The sequence below is a fragment of the Sorex fumeus genome, unplaced genomic scaffold (assembly GCF_029834395.1).
Source record: "Sorex fumeus unplaced genomic scaffold, SorFum_2.1 ptg000081l, whole genome shotgun sequence".
NCBI lineage: Eukaryota > Metazoa > Chordata > Mammalia > Eulipotyphla > Soricidae > Sorex > Sorex fumeus.
The window spans coordinates 11515237-11539180 of NW_026606138.1; the positions used below are offsets into that span (position 1 = coordinate 11515237).

Sequence of the window (23944 nt, forward strand, 5' to 3'; positions counted from 1 at the left end):
GCATAGTAATTTGGCATTCAGTAATGGTTCCATAAACCTAACTATGCTTCTTGATCTAAATTTCATTGTGAATTTCAGTTCTGGTGTTGTTTGGGAGATGAAGCCAAAACAGAAATGGAAGCCTTTTAATCAAAAGCAGATAATGTTGTTGGAACAATCTTACAAGAAATACCAAGCATCGAGTGGCCAGGGCTGGATTAAATTAGACAGTAATTTTGAGGTAAATAAAACTTTTTGTTTGATTTTATGTTTGTAGTTTGTTGCTGCTGGTGGATAGTACGTAAAATTTTACTGTCCAAGTGGAAATTTATGTAAAGAAGTCAATAACTCTCATTTATTAGTAGATTCATTTATTAGTAAGTTTGATATTACTAATAAACTTAGTATATTTTGACTAGATATATTCTTAATTCATATACTGTGAAACATTGAAATATTTATTCTGCATTTTTACAAGTTTTTCTTTTTATAAGGGTTGTATCTAACTTGTTGTCAGTGAAATTATGGAGAAATTAAGATTTCTTATTGAAACGCTTTTCTGACATTTCAAATGGTACCGTGTCTGCTGCTAAGTAAAGGCTTTGTAAGACACTGTGGATTTCTATGTCCAGCTCCTCCATGGCCCTAAGGTCAGCTTGTCTGGTGTCACGTGCCAGGCCTAAGGCTGTGGTATTGCTCGACCCCCTGGAGCCCAGAGCCCACCAGGGCCGTATCCAGTGATTCTTGGGAAGCCACATGGCGCCAGGGAATATTTGAAATGTAGTCACTTAACACTGCTAACACCAGCTCCTCACACAGCACGTGCCTTTTTTTCCAGGTCAACTTTGATAAAGTTCCAATGGCAATGCGCCTTCCAATTCAGTGCCCTATAAGGCGGGATTATTTATCAGGAATTCAGGTTGAATTTAAGCAGTCTCCTCACCAGAGAAGTTTAAGGGCCAGGTTGTATTGGCTTCAGGTAATGATTGTTTTCTTCAGTGGTTATATGGAATGACTTTAGTATCTTGTGGCTAATAGTTATTTGTATCCAAAAGTACCAACATACTTTGTAACTGCTGTTTTCCTGTTGTATGTATTATTTTCCTTCTTCCAGGTATCTTACTTAGCATACCCACCATCCAAGTCTATTAAAGTGATTTAAATTGTCTAGTTAGCATGCAAGTGTTTCTTTTACTAAAGTGGTCACTGTGAAATAGTCCTTTGACTTTTATCATGTGATCTCTCAATGAGATTTTCTTTTGTTATTCTGCAAGGGAGTTACCGTTAGTTTATTCAAGCTCACTTCTACCTTCCTCCCTCCCTCCTTCTCTTCTTTTTATTTTATTTTAACAACCTGATATTGAGGAGATTTTTATTCTTTTTTTCTCTCTACCTGCTATTCTGTGTCTTAATTTTAGTTAAATTACAAGTTGATAAGTCCCATGCTCCATAGGGACAGACATTCATGGTCTACATGGACCTCAGGGTTAATGTCACGTGAGGGTACTTATCTGTTCTTGTATATGAAAACGTGCCTTTGCTGAGTTATGTTAGAATTGTAGACTTAAATAAAACTTCTCATACTACTCCATTTACTGATTATAAAATGGATAGTACTGCCTATAATATTACCTCTAATATTATATAAACTTATAATAAATTTAAAATATTGCCGAGGCTAATTTTGTTTCAATTTGGAACTTTTTCAGGTTGATAATCAGTTACCAGGTACAATGTTTCCTGTTATATTCCATCCTGTGGCCCCTCCGAAATCAATTGCTATGGATTCAGGTAAAAATAAAGTTTATGAAGTTAAAGCAGAATTTGCTTTGACCTAGCACAAAGCTTGATTTGCTTTTCTTCTTGTTTCTGTTCTTCCTTTCAGAGCCTAAACCTTTTATTGATGTAAGTATCATCACAAGATTCAACGAGTACAGCAAAGTCCTACAGTTCAAGTAAGAAGCCCCTAATTATTTCAAGAAGTTTAAAATGGAAATCTACTTTAAACTTAATTTTGGCTCATTTGAAATATCACTGATGTATAAAAATTATTTCTCACTGGAATATATTAGTCAATTTTTGGCCAAGTAATTTTCTGCATTGAAACTTATTTTAATAATAGACTCTCAGTGTTTGAAGGGTAAGATCCCTTAACCTCCTTCTATTTTCCCATTGTCACTACAATCAGACCACGAAAGTATGAAATGTAAATGCTACATGTGTTTGTGAGATGTGTTCTTTAAAGCGATTGATACAGACTTCAAAAATGGAATATTTGTATCTGTAATATGATAAATATGGGATTAGGGACTTTAAATGTTAAGTGTTAAATTGCAGTATACTTTAATGAGCCCTTTAAGAAAAGCAGTCTTAATAGACGTTATCTTTCTTTTTTTTTAAATTTTTATTAGTGAGACACCATGAGGTACAGTTAGACTTACAAATTTTTGTGCTTAGGTTTCAATTATACAATGATTAAATACCCATCCTCCACCAGTGCCCCTTTCCCACCACCACGGATCCCAGTATCCCTCCCACCCTCCATCCCCCCCAGCCCACCCTGCTTCTGTGGTAGGGCATTCCCTTTTGTTCTTACAGTTAAAATATAATGCTGAATTCTACCTCTTTTGTCCCTACTTTAGCACTTTTTTTCCCCCTTTTTGGGTCACACCCAGCAATGCTCAGGGATTACTCCTGGCTTTGCTCTCAGGAATTACTGCTGGCAGTGCTCAGGGAACCATATGGAATGCTGGGGTTAGAACCCAGGTCGAAGCTTCTTAGTTTAAGATAGTCCCATTTGTCTATCTCTGTTTTCACTTGCTTGGCCAGTGGCGTGGCATCTTTGAAGACACCATTAGCTTCAATGTCATGGAGGGTTTTGCCAACTTTATCTTCAATGTACCTTATGGTTTCTGGTCTGATGTTGAGGTCTTTAATCCATTTTGATCTTACTTTTGTACATGGTGTTAGGCAGAGTTCTGAGCCTATTTTTTTGCATGTAGCCGTCCAGTGATGCCAACACAATTTATTAAAGAGGCTTTCCTTACTCCACTTCACATTACTTGCACCTTTATCAAAGATTAGATGAGCATATGATTGAGGAGAGATGTCAGTGTATTCAACCCTGTTCCATTGGTCTGCAGTTCTGCCTTTGTTCCAGTACCATGCTGTTTTAATTATTACTGCTTTGTAGTACAGTTTGAAGTTCGGGAGGTTGATTCCTCCCATTTTCTTTTTCCCAAGAATTGCTTTAGCTATTCGTGGGGGCTTATTGTTCCATATAAATTTCAAGAGTGTTTGCTCCATTTCTTTGAAGAATGTCATGGGTATCCTTATAGGGATTGCATTGAATTTATACAATGCTTTCGGTAGTATTGCCATTTTGACAATGTTAAGTCTCCCGACCCATGAGCAGGGGATATCTTTCCATTTCCTCATGTCCTCTTTTATTTCCTGAAGTAGCGTTTTGTAGTTTTCTTTGTACAGGTCCTTTACTTCCTTAGTTAAGCTGATTCCTAGGTACTTGATTTTCTGGGGCACAATTGTGAATGGGATTGTTTTTTTCATGTTGCTTTCTTCTCTCTCACTGTTTGCGTATAGGAAAGCCATGGACTTTTGGGTATTGATTTTATAACCTGCAACTTTACTATACGAGTCTATTGTTTCTAAGAGTTTTTTGGTGGAAGTTATTGGGTTCTCTAAGTAGAGTATCATATCATCTGCGAATAGTGAGAGCTTGATTTCTTCCTTTCCTACCTGAATGCCCTTAATATCTTTTTCCTGCCTAATCACTATTGCAAGTACTTCCAGTACTATATTGAACAGCAGTGGAGAGAGTGGGCATCCCTGTCTCGTCCCTGATCAGTGACCAAAATACAAAGACAGTCTACAGAATGGGAAAGGATATTCACCGAATACACATCTGACAAGGGGTTGATATCCAGGATATACAAAATACTGGTTAAACTCCACAAGAAGAAAACATCCAACCCCATCCAAAAATGGGGCAATGAAATGAACAGAAACTTTCTCAAAGAAGAAATCCGAATGGCAAAAAAGCACATGAGAAAATGCTCTACATCATTAATCATCAGAGAGATGCAGATCAAAACCACAATGAGATACCATCTCACACCTCAGAGACTGGCCCACATTCAAAAGAACAAAAGCAACCGATGCTGGCGTGGTTGTGGCGAGAAAGGGACACTCCTTCACTGTTGGTGGGAATGCCGACTGGTTCAGCCCTTCTGGAAAACAGTATGGACGATTCTCAAAAAATTAGAAATTGAGCTCCCATTTGACCCAGCAATACCACTCCTGGGAATATATCCCAGAGAGGCAAAAATGTATAGTCGAAGTGACATCTGCACTTGTTTGTTCATTGCAGCCCTCTTTACAATAGCCAGAAACTGGAAGAAACCTGAATGCCCAAGAACAGATGACTGGTTAAAGAAACTTTGGTACATCTACACAATGGAGTACTATGTAGCTCTTAGAAAAGATGAAGTCATGAAATTTACATACAAGTGGTACAATATGGAAAGTATCATGCTAAGCGAAATGAGTCAGAAAGAGAGGGATAGACATAGAAAGATTGCATTCATCTGGGGGATATAAAGTAACAAAGTATGAGATTAATACCCAAGAATAGCTGAGATCAGCACCAGGAGGATTACTCCATAACTTAGAGGCCAGCCGTGTATCCTAGAGGAAAGGGCTATTCAGATAGAGAAGGGAGCACCAAATAAAGGATGTTTGGAGGATCCTCCCAGGAGGGGAGATGCATGTCGAAAGTAGACTATGGACTGAACATGTTTGCCACTCAATGCCTCTTTTGCAGACCACAACACCCAAAAGGAGAGAGAGAACACAGGGGATTGCCCTGCCACAGAGACGGGGGATGGGGGGATGGGGGTGGGAGGGATATTATCCATGGTGGTGGAAAATGGGCACTGGTGGAGGGATGGGTATCTGATCATTGTATAATTGAAACCAAAGCACAAAAAATTGTAAATCTACAACTTCAAAAAAATAAAATAAAATAAAGGGAAAAAAAAAAAAAAAAAAAAAAAAAAAAAAAAAAGAACCCAGGTCGGCCGCTTGCAAGGCAAATGCCCTACCCACTGTGCTATCGCCCCACTATGGCACTTTCAAGAAAGTAGGGAACAAGGTCTTAAGCTTTTAACTCAATGTGGTGTTTTAACATTGAAAGTGACAAGATTTGATAAAAAAGGGTTTTTCATTCTAATTCTTTTCCCCTAGGTATTTTATGGTCCTCATTCAGGAGATGGCCTTAAAAGTTGACCAGGCATTTCTAGGAGCTATTATTGCATTGTTTACCCCAACAACAGACCCCGAAGCTGAAAAAAAGAGGGTAATGATTTTTTATTTTATTGGGAAAATTATAAGATTAAAACTGAAATCAGCCTTTTGCGGGGGGTGGGGGGTGGGAATCAACCATATAGAGAAAAATTAAAATAGAAATTTTTAATTTAATCTTTTTCAGACAAAGTTAATCCAGCAAGATATTGATGCTCTAAACACAGAATTAATGGAAACATCGATGACTGATATGTCAATTCTTAGTTTCTTTGAACATTTCCATATTTCTCCTGTCAAGGTTTGTCCTGATGAGCAGTTTAGAAATGATGCAAAATTGTTGTAGAACTTTTAAATTGTCCACGTACAAATGTAGGTTTTTAATTTGTTGCATCATATAGTTGGCAGGAATTTTGTTTGATTAATTGAAATAATTAAGGCAGTTCTCTGTGACATATGTACAGTGATAATTCTCACAGTGAAACCACCAGAGCATGTGCTCTAGTCTTGAATTAATAACCCCTTTATTCAAAGAAGAAGCTGACAAAAGCATTTCTTAATTAAGCGAAGAAGTGCTAACCCACATTTAATGTTTTGGTTGCACTTTGTAACTACTATCACTGTCTGAACAGAAAACTATAATGGCTGCCCCAGCCAGCCTGCGAAAATGCTGAAGTAGGTATTATACTGTCGATGTGGTGTTTTTCACCCTTCCAAAATTTGATTGTAACTAAGGGAGTGGAAAATTGAATACCTTTCATTTGCCTGATTTTGTACTTTATGAACCCATTTCCTCCCATCGTTTTGTGGTTCTTTTTAGCTTTTATAGGGGAAGGTGACTGCTTAGTAAATTCACAAGTGCTATCAACCATAGCATTCTAAACTTGTGTAATGGGCCAGATTTATAATTAAGTAACTCTTTAAAATATTGATGATCCTTTACATTCTCAGAAACTGTTTATAGTACTTTATTTTCAATTGCAGACACCAATACATTCAGCTAAATGAATAGATTTATAAAATTGAATTATTTTAAATTGATGGTATCATGCATATTCATAGTTGTTAGGTTTGAAATGAGTATTGTTCTGTGGATTGTAGACAGTTTATTTTTCATCAAATAAAAATCATTTGTGAGATTGAACCCTACTTTCAACAAATATTAACTAAATCCTTATACCAGAGTTGTTGTGGGAGATATAAAATTATATTGTGGAGTTTATAATCTAGTGGAATATTAAAGACTGTTATTACCTCTTCATATATTTTGGCACATGGGGAATTGTGCCATGTAGTTGAATAATGAAAATCATGAGCCACAGCTAGTTTCTTACTCTATGGCGGCTTTACCCCAGGGCAAGGCTGGATCCTGACCTAAACTTAACCTATCTGGATCCCAAGTCTTTGGCTCTGCAGATGGACAAGTCAACATAGAAACTTACAGGGTTTTTTTTTTTTTTTTGGCTTTATCCCAAGTCAACTGGTTGAGCTCTGAAAGAGTTAGGTGAAATGCTCAAGTGGCAGTGTGAGAGGGGAGAGGCATCTGTTTTACTGATGTACCCTGAAGTATCTTTGCTTGAGTCCTTCTGGCACTACTGCACGTATGGCACAGCTCAAAGGAGCAGCTGTTGGATGGGAATGTGAAAGTGTCATGTTGAAGTACTGAGCTGAGAGGAGGTGGATGTTACGATCCTTCTGACTCTTTGCAAGTTTTATTTAGCAACTTGTTAATTGTCATAATTGTTATGACTGTATGATTAGAACACAGTCATTTACTGTTAATTGTTGCCATAAGTTATCTTAATTGGATAAAAATAATTACCCAGTATTTCAGCTTAGGACACTTTGTACCAGTGTGTTTTTTATTCCCCCCTGAAGTGATCATGCTGTTCGTGTAAAATGCTTTGAAACCCTTCATATGAACACAATTATATTTATACACTTTGGTTAAAGATATAACTCTATTTTTGGAACAGACTACTTTGTATTTTATTTTTAAAAGTAGGAGAATAAGATCTGAGTGAACTGGCCTTCATCTTCCATAGAGTAACAAATAATAGCCTCCCATCACCAACCCCCTGCATTCCATTGTATTGATACGCTGATTTACAATACAATTCATGATAGAGTTCCATGTGTGCAGTGTTGCAATACCAAACCCTCTAACCAGAGTATCCTCTTACCTCCACAAATGTCCCAAGGTCTCCTTTCATCCAACCCCCCTGCCCCCACTGGTAAACTTAGTTCTGTAGATTAATTTTCAGGTTCTGTTACCTTTGATCTTTTATTTTAGACTTTAACTATGTACTTCATAGCCCACATATGCGGGAGATTATTTTGTATCAGAGACAGATCATGTATCTGTCCCTCTCCTTCTGACTAGCTTCACTTTGCATTATACTCTATAGCAGAAAATCAAGTGATTTTGTCTTTTTTTAATATCCTAGTAGTATCTCAAAGTGCATATACACCACTGTTTCTTTATCCAGTCATCTGATCTTGGACACTTGTCTTGGTTCCAGATTTTGGCTATCGTGACTAGTGCTGTAATGAACACAGGGGTACAAATGTCTTTACTAAATGGTGTTTGGCGCCCTTGGGGTAGATGCCAAGGAATGGGATTGCTGAGTTATATGCGGTAATATTTAGTTTTTTGAGAAGTATCCATATGAGGTTTTCCAATGAGGTTGAACCGGTCGACATTCCCATCAGAAGAGGATGAGGAACCCTTTCCCTCCATCCAATGCTTATTTTTGTTTAGGACCATAGCTAAAGATACAACATTTGCTTGTATTTGGAAAATTGTTCTTAATGTGCATTTTTGTTTGTTTTTCACTTTCATATATTGAGCATTCTTTTTTTCTTTCAGTTGCATTTGAGTCTTTCTTTGGGTTCTGGAGGTGAAGAGTCAGACAAAGAGAAAGAAGAAATGATTGCAATTCATTCCATCAACTTGCTATTGAAAAGTATAGGTGCGACTCTTACAGATGTGGATGACCTTATATTCAAGTAAGAATCACTTACTGGGAGACTTGAACCAAGGTTATTTTTCTGTCTATTCTCCTTATTTGTAGGAGAATGTTAGCTTCGAACAGAGATAATCTTGCTATTTGAACCTGAAGGAAACTTTCTAATGAAGCTCTTTAAATATGTATATTTAACTCATTTTCATCTTACCACTAATTTTCCTGGCAGCTGAAGGGGTAAATAAGACAAAGTGATAGACTAAGCAAAAATATCTGATTTGCATCAAATCTCTGAATAAAGAAAGTCTTAGTTTAAAAGCTAATGAAAAAGTTCAATGGTATATTGAAATAGATTTGACTATGTAAAATTAAGTAGTCTACAACACAGTCATTGAAAATAATTTTTTAAAATCTAGGGAAATGAAATAACCAGTATGATGGGATAAATTGTCTTAATAGTGAGCATTTATAAGAAAACCCAATGTCATAGTTGACAAAGGTCAGTAAAATAATTTGTATTTAGTTATCAGTAGTATTTGAAATATCTATTTTTTGTCAATGACATTATGTCAGTTAAAGAAAATTATCAAAGAATTAAAAATATAAGCAATATGTTTTTAATACCAAGGAGTGGTGGGCTTAAGAAATGGGCACTTTTTTTTTTTTACTATTTGTATGACTGGGAAGGAATCGACATACTTGAATCTGTATCTGATTCCTATAGATAATTAGTCAAATACTCTGTTGCATTTCAAGATTATGTTTTGGATTGACATCCCCCAAATTAATTTTAGTCTTTCACTTGGTAATAATTCTTTGGGGAATTTCTTCTAAAAACCAACATGCAGCTAAATGTTATAATCAAGGTAAACACCACAATGTTAAATATTATGCCAAAATTTGAGAGTAGAAGAATTGCTTGTCATGACATGTTTGTGTTAATGGATAACACTCATTCATTAAAAGTAGTTCCTAGAATTTTGGTAACTGAGAGAAATTCCAGTCCACAATGTGAAGTGTGAAAATGCAGGGCCAGAGAAATAGTACAGGTGCTGAGACACTTGCCTTGCACTCAGCCAACATGGATTCAGTCCCTTATACCACATATGGTCCCCTGGAGTGAGCCCTGAGCACAGAGCCAGGAGTAAGCCAGGGCCTCCGGTGTGGCCCCCCAAACAAAAACGCATGTGAAATATTTAAAAATTACACATAAAAGGGGCTGGAGCGATAGCACAGCGGACCCGAGTTCGATTCCTCCTCCCCTCTCGGAGAGCCCGGCAAGCTACCGAGAGTATTCGATATGCCAGACACAGTAACAACAAAGTCTCCAATGGAGACGTTACTGGGCCCACTCGAGCAAATCGACGATCAACGGGAGGGCCTTTACCTTTACCTTTACCTTACACATAAAAGAGAATTTAAATTGACAAATGAAGAGAAGAAGAAAGCTAAAAATTTCACCAGTATGTGGTAGGATTGTAATTGACTATGTGCCTGTTTATTTGGGGCCTCCCAAGTGGAGATCAGCGGGCCTAAGGGGCCCCTCCCAGGGGGCTTGAACATGGCACTGGCTAGATCAGTGGCAGGGCCTGAGGTGCTAGGATCCAGTGTCCAGTGTAGGCACCCTCGGACCTACAGCCAGTGGCATCCCTGTGTGAGCCCTGATCCTTATACTGTCTCCCCAGCTCATTTTGGCCTTGAAACCAAAAAATTGTCTTTTTGAATATATTTTTAAAGACTTTATGAGAATGCACTAGTTTTGTAATTTGTTGCCACAGTAAGACCAAAATATATGTGGTAGATACGCAGTGTAATGGTGAGAGAATTAGCAGTGATTGATACGTTTTTATAAAGTTTTAAGTTTCTGTTTTTCAGAATATAATCTTAGTATCATTTGAATCTTCATTTGTCCTCCCAGACTTGCTTATTATGAAATTCGCTATCAGTTTTACAATAGAGATCAGCTACTGTGGAGTGTTGTAAGACATTACAGCGAACAGGTAATTTCCTATTCTAGTTGTTCATCAAAAAATATCTCATAAATCACCAAACAAAATATTTGTGACTGTACTGTGTGCTATGTAGCTGCCCTGATTCACAATCTCCCCAATTGCTGGTGTTCTTCAGTGAACCATTTGTTTCTTAGGTCTTCTCCCCCATTTCACCCATTTTAAAGTGTTTTTTTTTGGGGGGGGGGAGCACACTCGGCGTGCTCTGGGGTTACTCCTGGCTCTGTACTCAGGAATTACTCCTGGTGGTACTCAGTGTACCGTATGGGATGTTAGGTGTCAAGCCCAAGCTGATCATGTACAAAGCAAGCCCCCTATGAGCTATACTATCTGGACCCTTTTTAAACTTTATTTAAACCTTATGATTTACCAAATTGCTCAAAATACAGTTTTTTTTCAGATGTTCCCTATTTGAGCACCAATCCCACCACCTAGTATCCTAGTGTTCCTAGTATCCCACCCCTCCCCAAGCTTGCCTCCTTAGTGGGAACAAAGTAGTTTACTTCATCTTGCTTGTTACAACACACACTAAACCTAAACTACTCTTGCTTTACTGATCCTCCTTGTAGGGGAGCTGTTGCTGGGATGGGTGGAGTGGCACGAGTGTGCTGGCTGTTTAAGCCTGGTCTTCACTGCCTTTATCCTTCTGTGTGGTTTAGGAGGCCTGACCCTTTGATTTCCTCATTTACTCCAGCTTCTGGGCTGGAGCGATAGCACAGTGGTAGGGCATTTGCTTTCTGCGCAGCCGGCCTGGCCCAGCTGGGTTCAATTCCTCCACCACTCTCGGAGAGCCCGGCAAGCTACCGAGAGTATCTCACCCACATGGCAAAGTCTGGCAAGCTACCCGTGACATATTCAATATGCCAAACACAGTAACAACAAGTCTCATGATGGAGACATTACTGGGTCCACTCGAGCAAATCGATGAACAACGGGAGGACCGTGACCATGACTCTGGCTTCTAAGCATGGTCTGGTAGAATTGTGGTAAGGATTCTAAGCCAACCCTGTCTTGGTGCCTCAGTTCCTCTGTGGTCTGAGTTGTGTACCCAGAGGCCACAGGTGGCTTCAGCATGATTCTATCTCACAGTACCATGAACCTTTCTTTCTCTGATCAAAGACCATTTTCTCCAAGGAATGTATACACATTATGGGTGTTACATGTAAAAATGAAGATATGTTTTCATTTCTTTTTTATTCTTAATTATTCCTTATCTAGTATAATTTTATGTTCATAATAATAAAAATGGCTAACAATTCTGATTTATATTCACTTAATATGCATACTCAGCTATACAAGGTCAGTGTGATAAACCTCCCACTTCTATAGATGAGAAGACTGTGGTCTGTAGAAATTAAATGACGAGGAGTGACACCGCATGATTGCGTTCCATAATGACAGTCTGAGCTGTTCTGTCATTTTGCCTTTATGCAACGCTATCACAGACTGATCTAGTTCTGTCCTACATGAAAACCCCATGTTAAACACTGGACCCATACCAAGCATAGAAAGTTTGATTAATGGGCATAGTGGTGATTATTCTGTAGTTTTCCTGAAACAGCCCAATGCAATCTCTCTAGACCCTCTTTCCTACTGCATCATGACAATTCTCGTGGCAGTTTGTCAAAGTAATGTTCTCTTTTCCTTTAGTTCTTGAAACAGATGTATGTCCTTGTGTTGGGCTTAGATGTGCTCGGAAACCCATTTGGATTAATCAGAGGTCTGTCTGAAGGTGTCGAAGCTTTGTTCTATGAACCCTTCCAGGTACTGCTCTTTGATTTACGTGTAGGTCTAGGGAAATGGATAGGCTTTCCCATAGAAGAGGACAAATAATTTCAGTTTAGTTTATTTGGAAACTGAGTTATGTTCAGATCTCACAGCATCATTTTTATAATTTTATTTAAAGTATTTAAGAGAATATAGAATATAGAATATACAATGTTTTAGAACTGTGTAGGTCTGGTGTCTGGGCAATAAAACATGCCCCATATTCCCAGGGTTTAATGTAGTTTGGAGGAAGAGAACTGGGTAGATCAAGACCATTTTAAGATCACTATGGGAGGGACATGAAAAGCTGGTTTTGTTTCGTATTCAAGCTTTCCTACAACCACCATTGAAAGGATCCGTAAGTCCAAAGCAGTAAGCATTTTAGAAGGGGAGACAGTAGCGGGGAGGGTAAGAGCCAAACCATGTGGATGGTCCGTCCTGCAAGTGGTCTGGTTGCTCAGAAACAGGAAGGCCCTTGCGGCTGGGAGGCTGTAGGCTGTGATTGATGGGTTTGGAATTGGAGATCAGCTTCTGTCCAGCATTTGTTATCCGAAGGGGCCGCCAATCATCTGAAAGCCCCGAGAACAAAATGATCTTCAAGTGCGCAAGTTCTTGCTCCATCAGTGCTGGTCAGAGGGTGGAGGCTGTCTCTGGAGCATCTCTGGGCCCTAACTGAATGTGTTTCTTCATGGAAACCCTCAAGTACTAGAGTAAAAGTCTTAAGAGTGTTCAGTTTTAAACAAACAAACAGAAAAACCTCTTTTTGTCCAGGGTGCTGTTCAGGGCCCTGAAGAATTTGCTGAGGGATTAGTGATTGGAGTAAGAAGTCTTTTTGGACACACTGTAGGTAAGTGTCGGATATTTGTGTGTGTGCATGTGTATATATATTCACACACACAGTACAAAGTTGTGTGCATGCAAGTACTTTTTCGTACACATATAGTATAAACAGTAAAGCTGTGTGCGTGCACATAAGTATTCACACACAATACAGATGGTAAAGCAATGTGCATGCAAGTATACATACATGCAGAGTATACACAGTTACATTGTGTACATGTCCATATGAATTGCAGATATACTATAGATAGTAAAGTTCTATAGAGCATGTCATTGGTGAGAAATTAATGATTGTATATAATAAAAGATGAATTACTTCTCACAGCCCCTTTTTGAAAGATGTGTTTCCTTGTTCCCAAATGGAAAAGAATTTAACATTGACTGCTTAGAAGTTTTGTCTGTCTGTTTCGTGATGTGACCGTATATTTTAAAGAGTTTCTTTTCTTCCCCATGGATGTAAAGGTCTGTGTCTTTTCACGTGAGCCAGCCCCTGCATCACTGGCATGCTGTGTACTATGGTGCTACACACTGAACCCTGTGCTGAGTCTCTGTGCTTCTGCAGGGGGCGCCGCGGGAGTTGTGTCTCGCATCACTGGTTCTGTCGGGAAAGGACTGGCAGCAATTACAATGGACAAGGAATATCAGCAAAAGAGAAGAGAAGAGATGGGTCGGCAGCCTAAGGATTTCGGAGACAGCCTGGCCAGAGGAGGGAAGGGCCTCCTGCGCGTGAGTATCTTGAGTCTCCAGCACCCGCAGCCACTCTGGTGGTCGTTGGCGGCTGACCGGACTCTGCTAGAAACACTTGGTCTGTCAGAGTAGTCCTAGGGGCCAGCGGGGAGTTTTGGCCTTTGTCCCTTTCCTGGTTAATCACCACCAGACTTAACCCCCCAAATTCCAGACTGCGTCAACACTTGGCTAGGGTGGAAGCAGTAATGACGGCAGGCAGGGACCAGTCTGGGAGGGAGCAAGAGAGTAGAGAAGTTCTAGTGTTCAGTCCATAAGAAGTGGAATGCCATCGACTTGAAGCACTTTAGCAACGGTACCGGAAGTTTACAAATACTGTTTAATTACACAAACGTTATGTCAACATTTTTCTTATAAATGATCCTAAGAACTTACACTCCTTCACTAAGGACAGGAGCCATTATTGGGCACCCCTCGCCTGTCCCCAGTGCTATGTGTGCGTCCTCCAATTCTCTTTGTGTTTATATACACTGCAGGTCACTTTAGTTCCTGTCATAACTTGATAATGATAATTGATAATTGCCATTACTTGTCCTTGATAATTCTGGAAATAATTTCAAGAAATTGTAGTTGTTGAGTTTGTGCTGGTGATTTATAATGTTGAGTGTTTTCTCCTCTGCTGTTATTTGTTAGTTTTTAAATTAACAAAAGTTTTAATGTTACAATAATCATGACTTCTAAATGTATTTAGTTTTCTTTTTTTTATTTCTTTTGAATTAAACACTTTAAAAATTTAATTAAAGAACCATGGTTTACAACATTCTTGACAGTTGAATTTTAGGCATAGAGTGTTCTAGAACCATCCTACCACCAGAGTCAATTACCCTCTACCTGCATTCCCACGTGTCCTTCACTGCCTCCTTGCCTCCCAGCCCGCCACCATGACAGGCATGTTTATAGTTGGCAGTGTGTTTACAGCAGTGCTGACATTTATGGTCTCGGGCACACAGTTCCATCTCTCCTCACCACCAATGTGTCCAAGACCCCCCCCCCCCCCACACACACACCCCACCCCAGGGTCATGCTCTCGACCACCTGCTCTCCTGATCTGGAGTTCTGTCCACAGCCCAAGTCCGCAGAGTTTATCATTTGACAGGGTCTGTACCTTGGCTCCCTGCATGCCCCAGGAGAAGGAGAGCATCCGGCAATCTCTGAGATTCTGCCTTCCTCCAGGGAGCTTTCATTTTCAGTATTCTCAGTTCCACTGCATTAAAAACGATCATTAGACTTTTATTTATTTGGCTCTGTTCACTCGTTTTGCTGATGGAGAAACTGAGACTTCAAGAGATAGGATCTGCTCTCCATGTTTATATGACTGATGCCACAGCCAAATTTAACATCATCACTGTTTTACAGGGTTTTTCCTATTATAAAACCTTACTTCTGCAAGAGGTTTTCATTTAAAATACTTATATATTCTTAAAATTATAATGCTTGCTCTTAAGTCCATATTCACAAAAAGTCCTCCTGGGCCGAGCATTAGTACAGTGGGTAGGGTGCTTGCTTTGCACATGGCCAACCCGGATTTGATCCCTGACACTATATATGGTCTCCTGAGCCCCGCTAAGAGTGATCCCTGAGCACAGAGCCAGGAGTAAGCCCTGAGTACTGGTGGGTATGGCCCAGAAGCCAAATTTTAAAAAATAAACCAAAACAAAAACAGCAGCAGAAAGTCTTGATCTAAAGACTATTTCTGGTATGTCTGTGGAGACCTCTAGTGGTTGGTTTAAAATGCAACATCTCCCATTCAGGTCAGGCTTGCCTTAATGACCGGTTTCTCTTTCAGGGGGTTGTTGGTGGAGTGACTGGAATAATAACAAAGCCCGTGGAAGGTGGGTGAGAATGTCCCTGTTCTTCTGTGTAGAGTCGAATAGTTGATGCATGGTGAATGTAGTAAGATGTGATTGCTGCTCGCTGTTAGATTGAATTACTGGCTTTAATGTTCTTATATTGATAGTCTTTAATTGCTTAATGAATGGGCTTTTTTTCCAAAGTAGAAAGATAAAGTAACAGACTATGATTCAGCCTTCCAGTGCTGTTTTTACAGAAAAATAGATTCCTTTGGGCCCTCAGGAGCAGTGGATTCATTTTAAAAGGAAATCGTCCTTAGCCCTCTGAGCACACCAAGGCCTGCAGCACTGCATCCTCAGGCCCTTGATTCACTTGCAGGCCTGTAGGAGACCCCTCTGAAAAGAGAACTCAAGACATAATAAAATGAATATTTTTATCCTATTAAAATATTGGTTTATTTTATTTCCTGACATCCCTATCAAAATTCCAGTGGATTTCTCTGCAGAAACTGACAAGCTGATTCTAAATACATGTGGAATTCAAACACTCCAAGTGCCAGAATAATTTTTAAAAGTACAGTGCTGGAAGATTTGCATTATTTAATTTAAAAACTTGCTATAAAACCATTACTGCATAACTTCAAGAGTATGGTACTAGCGTACAGATATTCCATCCATGGCTTCGAACTGATTTTATAAAGATAAGCCCCAGTTTAGGAGTCAGTTGATCCTGGATAATGGTGCCCAGATAATTCTATAAACAAAGAATAATCGTATCAACAAATGGTGCTGGAAATTTTATAGAACCACTGAGTTGATGTGTATATCAGCAGCCTCACTTCTTGAGAACTGAAAACATATGTTCACTCAAAGACCTGGATATAAATGTCCATCAATAATATCAGTCATGATAGCTAGTAATAGCAAAAAGGTAATGGCATGATAGAAAATAATAGCAAACCAAATCTCCATAACGAATGCATATAGGCAAATATGGCCTATTCATATACTGTGTGTGGATTGCGTCCAACAACAGGAATAAAACAAGGACTGAAACAAGTATGGATGAACCCTGAAAGCATTTGCTAAGTGAAAAAAGACAGACACAAAATACTGCGTACCTGCCTGATTGTGTTTGTAGGAACTACCCAGGATTTTCATGAAGATGGAGGGTAGCTCACGGACTTCATAGCAGGGAAGTGGGGAGCATGAACGCAGAGGCACAGAGAATCATCGCTGATAGGTCAGGGAAATGGGAGCTGATATCTAATGGCTGTGGGTGGGATTTTTTCTCTTGAGATGATACAAAAAGAAATTTTCAATGTGGTTGTTGTCGAAGTCAGTATGCTTATGGTTTGTTCTGTACAGTTTAATAGGCATGTGGATGACATATAGAATGTGAGTTATATTTTTAAAAGGTATATATTAGACTATGATAAAATATATTAATTCTATTTCTATCATGGTCACGGTCCTCCCATTGTTCATCTATTTGCTCGAGCAGGCCCAGTAACGTCTCCATTGTGACACTTGTTACTGTGTTTGGCATATCGAATACGTCACAGTGAGCTTGCCAGGCTTTGCCATGCGGGCGAGATACTCTTGGTAGCTTGCTGGGCTCTCTGAGAGGGGCAGAGGAATTGAACTCGGGTTGACCGTATTGGCTGCGTGCAAGGCAGACGCCCTATCGCTGTGCTATAACTCCAGCGTATTCTACTTCTATATGTGTGTTTTTGAATATACATAAACATGTAGTCTGCATAAATCTTCCTCTAATATCTAGAAAAGGATGATTGTCTGTTCAGTCCTTAGACCCAGTAGTCACAGGTACTGGCTGAACTGCTGTATCAGTTGTTGTAAACTTAGCACATCTTGTGGTTGCCAACCGGCCTTGTTAAGCCACAGGCTGTGGTGCCGTATCCTAGAGTCTCCACAGGTCTGGAAGTGGGGCCAGGGTTTGCAGTTTCACCATGCATTATGGCCACTGTTCCTTTGTATGCAGGTCATGGATAAGTTTATCTTCTTTAAAAAGTCACATTCTAGAAGCTTCCTGGGCTAGAGGGTTCAGTGTTTGGTGCAAACCTTTGTTGCACTTAAACTTGCTTATTTGATTTTATATTTTCAGTGAAGCAAGATAGTTTTTAATTGAACAAAACTTACTTTAAAAGATGTGAGTGGAGGAGAAGGAAGGGAATACATGTTCAAAAGAGAATAGAGCACCTCAGAGTGGAAAAAGCTGCAGGCCAACGAGATATAGAGCCAAGCAAGCGAGATCCGTGTTCAAGGGAGAGCCTGGCCTTGAAGCGCGAACCCAGTCTTGCTTATCTTAAAATATCTCTATGCATGCATTGTTTTTGCTTTTATAAAGGTGCCAAAAAGGAAGGAGCTGCAGGATTCTTTAAAGGGATCGGGAAGGGACTGGTGGGCGCCGTGGCACGCCCGACCGGCGGCATCATAGATATGGCCAGCAGCACCTTCCAGGGGATTCAGAGGTGAGTGAGGATGCTGTGTGCGGGTTATGAGTGTCTGCTGACTGGGGCCACCTGAGTAGGTCACAGGCAGAATGCGCTCTCAGCTGGGGTGCACCAGAAAGGGCTCAAACAACAGTTTTCATGGCTCAGTTTCCCTTTTATTCAACAAGTGTTTTAGCAGACTGCTAGAGCCTAGGAGCTTTGCAGAAAAGCATGTATTCAGAGTAGACGATCTGTAAGAAAAGGCAGGAGTTTGGAATCTGGGCTTTAATACTCAGCTAGTGCAAGTTATATAGAATTTTTCTGACTGCTTTTGTCAATTACTAAGAAAATATGGACGAGTCGCTTATTTACTATACACATTTGTGGTGTTTTGACATCATCTCACACCTGCTCTCATCCTCTTTAAACCTTTTCCAGGGCAGCAGAATCCACTGAGGAAGTGTCAAGCCTCCGTCCGCCTCGCCTGATCCGTGAGGATGGCATCATTCGTCCCTACGACCGGCAGGAATCGGAGGGCTATGACTTATTTGAGGTCTGAATCCTCTTCTTTGTAACTCCAAGTGAAATATTATTTTAAAAATTTCTAGAACGAGAATTTCATGGGTGAAGTTTTAATTTAAGTTCCTAGTTCATGACCTTCTTTTAGGACTACAGGGAACATGATTTGTAGAACAGGAATTTGTTACATAGGAATAACTGGGCATTTGTTTTCTGCACAGGAACAAACCTTTATGTGTGTGTGCAGAAAGAGTGTTAGAAGAAACCACATACATTTTTTTCCCTTTCCCTATTTGTTAGTTGCTCATTTAATTAACATTGTTCACTTTGGTTTCCTGATTTGTAGCTAAACACTGACATTTTATGGCTTCCTTCTCTCCCAACCAAATGAATTCATTTAGATTATCTAGATTTATTCAGGTATACTGAAGATGGAAGAGAGAAAAAAAGATTATGGATGCTTATAATCTTTTTAAGGCTTAAAAACTGTTTAGAGGTTTTTTATTTATTTATTTATTTGCTTTTATTTTTAGGTTTGACTTTACTGGATTTATATAATATGTGCTTATAGATTACAGTTCTCCCATAATGAGCTTTGGCCCCAAGTAAATATACTGTTTTATACTTTGACTTTAATATAAATGACTTCTCATTGTTCTTAGTCTTCAGTTTTTATTGTATGTGATTCCAATTTGTCTTTCTGCATGCTTCTAACTTTATTTTCTTTCTTTTTCTGCCTACACAGCAAGAACTGGAAATACAGGAGTAAATGTTTCCTATACTACTTGATTTCATCCTTTGTAATCAAAACAAACTGTGGTATTAATTGACTGTCTTTGATTTATTTAGATTGAAAATCCATTTTGATGAAGTTTTCTTTACAGTTCTTATCCCTTCTTTAACTTTTTATCCTAAATGGCTTGACTGTAAAGAAAAATGGGGATATGCCTGGTAGTAGTGTGTAGGAATAAGAGAGCAATATGATATATTAGAGGACAGAGCAAATCCATTCTCTTCTCCATTTAGTGAGTGAAAGACTATTGAGTTCCTAAGCAGAAACTTTTATTCTCATGTTGAAGAATGTTATCTTTTCTTAATTCATGTGCATTATAGGTAAATTTGGGACAAAATGATAATTAATATTCTGTTCACTATGTGCATTCTACAAGTATTGTAATGTTTGCGAGTCCTGATAATGTACATAACTGTTTCACAAATCACCCTATTTGCTTATGTTATAGAATATCAATTTCAGTTAAGGGCATCTCCTTAGATCTAAAGTACGAGCTGGAAAATGAGTTTTGAGCATATTTTCCTTTAATCTTATTTTCCTTTCTCTTTTTTTCAACTCCAGTTGCTAGGTAAATGGCAATAATCTTATAACTATGCCATTACATCCTCAGTCTTTAGTATTTATACTTTTATTTTTTGTGAAGCAAGATAACTTTTTATTGAAACTTATTTAGAAAGATGTGAGGGGAGAAAAAGGAGACGTGTATACTCAAGAGAGAACACAAGCTTCTCCAGAGGCGAAAAGCAAAGACACACAGAGACGAGCAAGGGAGATACACATTCCCCCTTGAAGAGAACACAGATCTGAAGAGCAAGCCCAGTACTGATGCTTTTAAAAAATGGACTCTCCTTGATCAGAAAGCTAGTACCAGGGTAAAGGGCTTATCTTCAGCACAGCCAGTCATGATTCAGTTTCTGGCACTTTATATGGCTCCTTGAGTACCACCTGAACCTAGGGCCAGGGTAAGCCCTGAGCACTGCCAGGTATGGACCCAAAATCAAATAAAGATGGTATCTCCTTACTGGATGCCATAAATTTGTGGTAATTGAATCTACAGATATTTGATTTTAAAATTTTTTGTCTTTTAAATTCTCAGAGAATTTACTGTTTTAATAAGTACAAAAATAATTATGAACTATAATTGAAATTAGTATTCCATAATTAGTTTTCTTAATTGTTTTGACCTTTGTGACATAAATGATAGAAATGTGTAATTAGATATAACAGTGTCATACTTAGTAACTTTCTTGCTTCTTCCCCAAACCAAAATCAAAATTTAAACTTAGATTTAGTTATTGTACATTGCAGAGCATGAAATCATTCATGTAGAGTTGCTCAGTTAGATTGTATGTTTCTTAAAACTATAGGTATCAGTAAAATAAATTGAATGCTTCATGCTTAAACAAACAAAAGAACAACATTCAAAGACCAACTTCAGTTTGTAGCTGACGAACTTTTCTTGTGCCTAGATAATTGAGGGTTGGCAAAAAGTGTCACCGCGTGTAGAGTTCCCTATGGGAATCAAGCACAATAACTAATTCAAGATGCTGTCTTAAATCATCACTAATAATTACCCTTCCTTCTTAGGTAAAAGCAACAGTTTTTTAAAATTTTCCTGGATATATTGCAATTTTAGTGAGACATTTGAGAAAGCATTTAACTTGTAAAATCTTTTTCTTTATTCATCGTTGACTTTATTTTTTAACTCTCTATGTTACTAACTTTTCCTTTGATTTCCTTTTCACAACTGCACATCAGAAGCATAGACTTACACTTTTTATTATTTTAGCTAAATATAATCATCTTGTCTTGATTTATTTTGTTAAGAGCAACTTTTTTTTAACTTATATTATTATAGTTACTGAAAAACTAGAAGGTTTGTACTTTAATGAGAGGAAGTGGTGAATTTCTTTTTCTTAAGCGACAAGGGTATACACTGAAATTTAAGATGTTTAGAATTTGTATCTCTTGTTTATCTTGCTGTAATCAGTGTTGGATATGCAAAATAAATAAGGCCTTTGTCCTTAAGGGACTAAGCATATGTAGCAAAATGTGTAAATACTCAATGAAGAGTGCTAGAGCTTAATTTTTGTTTTGCTAGACTTTGAAATATGAGTACACTTCAAATAATTTATTTCTGAATATTTTTATTTACCCCATCTTATTTTTCTCCTGACTATTGCTCTATGTTTTGAATACTTAGTTGTGGAAGTTGTGGAATCATATACTAGATTTTTATAAGATATACTTTTCTGATATTCTTTGTTCTCTTCGGAAAATTAGATTGCATATACATTCAAATATATTTACGCACATACATAGGCTACGTATTTATATATACACACATATGTTTTGCCAGTTTTAATTTGATATTCATATTAGCTCACATTAAGTTGATATATTATTAAAAATGTTGTTACTTGCATTTGCTTTTAAACTACATTTTTCATCATAATAGAAATGCTTTATTCTTAATTCTTGCATTACCATCTTTTGAGAAGTAACCTTAAATTATGTTGGACCGTTCCCTTTTCTTGCACGGTGAAGTTGCTTTTTCTCTTATTTACTAACCATAATAAATGCATTATACACATTTCTTTTTTCATATCTTGTGTTATTTTGTTAAAATTTACTTGAAAAATTAGAATGTTTTTTGCTAAACACTAAATTCTTTAAGTTGCATTCTGGAAAGGGTAGTTGAATATTTTATCAACTAATTTACTTTGCTGCTGACATCAGTGAATGAATATCTTAATCTAAATCTCAGAATAGAGTGAATATTTAAGGACTTTATAATGTGAGATCGTAATAATAATATCTTAAAAGACTTCAGTTGTTTAAAGCACAATAGCCTAAATGCTAACGAAGATGCATACGTGATGGAAAGTGGGTACCATCTATCATACTTGTATATTGCATCTCAAAACTAAATGTTTTTATGTATTTAAATTTCAAAGCTGAAAATAAAGGTACTAAATTTTATGTTAATTTCTCATTTGGAGGCCGGAGAAATAGTATGGCATGTAAGGCACTTGCCTTGTGGTGGTCTCCTTGGTACCCCATTTGCTCCGTAAGCTTTGCCAAGAGCAATCCTTGAGCACAGAACCAGGAATAAGTGCTAAGCACAGTTAGCTGTGACCCAAATGCAAGCAAACAAAATTCCTATTTTCTCTTGAAAAAAAAAAAAGAAATGAAGGCATAAAGGATTGGAATGATAGTACATCAGGTAGGGGGCTTGCCTTGCATGGGGCCAACCTGCGTTCCATCCCTGGTACCTCATATGGTTCCTGGGCACCACCAGAAGTGAGCCCTGGGCACAGAGCCAGGAACAATCCCTGAGCATTGCCAAGTTTGGCCCCCCAAAATTAAGTTGTAAATGTTTAAGATTTTAGCTAATCAAGTCAGGCAAAATGTGAAAGAAGTGACTGAAACTCTTCTCCTCTGTGAGACTCGTACTGTGGGTGAACTCCCTGTCCTGTGGAGATTGATTTTTCTTATTCATGGGTTTTCATATTGGTCGAAGAATTACCGGAACCAAGTAACTTTAAAAAATGTGCATTTCAGCATTGAAATAATTGTTCTCTGCTTGCAATTGTCATTGATTACGTCATCTTCTAAATAGCATTATTGTTGTAGTTTTAGTTTTAAAATGTTAAAGTCCTTTTATTAGGTATGTGTGGTCTGTATTTTCATATATATTATCTGATCTTTTATCAAGCATTATAATTAATGTCAGTAATGATGCATTAGCAATCATTTTTAAAGAGCTACTTTATTGGTTTTAATGTATACATTAAATAATTCCAGTCAAGTTTTGGGATTAAAAAAGAAAATGAATGTATTTTAATGTTCTGCCATTTATACTTGAATTATTTTATGCTTGTAATTGTTTTTAGCAATAAATACTATTTAAGATCTTAGAGACTTTCATATTTGCTTCCCCATTGTCACTGCATAGTACCAAATATTCAAACATTAAATGTCAGTTACTTTGAAATTTTGCTATGTATCTTTTGCTATGTAAATCAGTGGTTTTTAATCTTTAAAAAGGATCACAGGCCCCTTTAAAAATATCTGATGAAAGATATTAGCTGAAAATTTTGCAGTACCACATTTTTTCACATAAAATAGAAATTAATATTATATTTTATATTGTTTGTATGCCTTCCAAAGTTCTCCAGAGACCCCAGCTTAAGAATACTTGTAATGTTAATGTCACAGTTTTATAATTGTTTATTTTATATTTTCATTAATGAAAATGCACCATTATTATTGGTAGACATTTTAAATCTTTTGTTACCTAAAAACATTTTGTTATCTAAAAACATCAAATGCATTTTACACGAAAATCATTTAGTAATAATTTAAAACATGTATTTGTGTTTTAAGGCACAGTGGAAGTTAATTTATAAAAGCTTATGCTAAATATTTTTCTAGATTTCACTTGTCAGATGTGTAAGGATTGAGTTTTTCCTTTCAGTAATGTTTCCTAACTAGCACTATTATCATAACTTATTATTATTAAGTAGCTTAGTAAGCACTTTTGGAAATACTAGTTGAATGTATATACTGTCTAAATCTTGAGTCGGATTTTCTTTTCAGAATCATGTCAAAAAGCTAGAAGGAGAGACGTATCGATGCCATTGTGCTGTTGCTGGACAGAGGAAGACAGTCCTTATGATTACAAATAGGTAATAACTGCAAATCACATTCTTACTGACTTACGTAGGTCAGAAGAGTTTTAAAGACTTAAGTAGAGGATTTG

At 37.8% G+C, this 23944-nt stretch overlaps 1 protein-coding gene across 4 annotated transcripts in view; it reads left to right on the forward strand.

Moving 5' to 3' along the window:
- Positions 1-23944, forward strand: part of VPS13C (vacuolar protein sorting 13 homolog C) — a 201604-nt gene that overhangs the window by 165457 nt on the left and 12203 nt on the right. For 2 of the 4 annotated variants that reach the window (XM_056130834.1, XM_056130835.1), the window contains 15 exons: positions 79-220; positions 818-958; positions 1689-1770; positions 1865-1934; positions 5242-5353; positions 5486-5599; positions 8168-8307; positions 10183-10264; positions 11924-12037; positions 12812-12887; positions 13443-13606; positions 15411-15456; positions 17783-17906; positions 18306-18420; positions 23782-23870. In XM_056130834.1, the coding sequence (XP_055986809.1) occupies positions 79-220; positions 818-958; positions 1689-1770; positions 1865-1934; positions 5242-5353; positions 5486-5599; positions 8168-8307; positions 10183-10264; positions 11924-12037; positions 12812-12887; positions 13443-13606; positions 15411-15456; positions 17783-17906; positions 18306-18420; positions 23782-23870 (1611 nt within the window). Of the gene's footprint in view, positions 1-78; positions 221-817; positions 959-1688; positions 1771-1864; positions 1935-5241; positions 5354-5485; positions 5600-8167; positions 8308-10182; positions 10265-11923; positions 12038-12811; positions 12888-13442; positions 13607-15410; positions 15457-17782; positions 17907-18305; positions 18421-19131; positions 19948-23781; positions 23871-23944 lie in introns of those variants that run through there. The other 2 variants (XM_056130836.1, XM_056130837.1) reach the window with 1 other exon arrangement.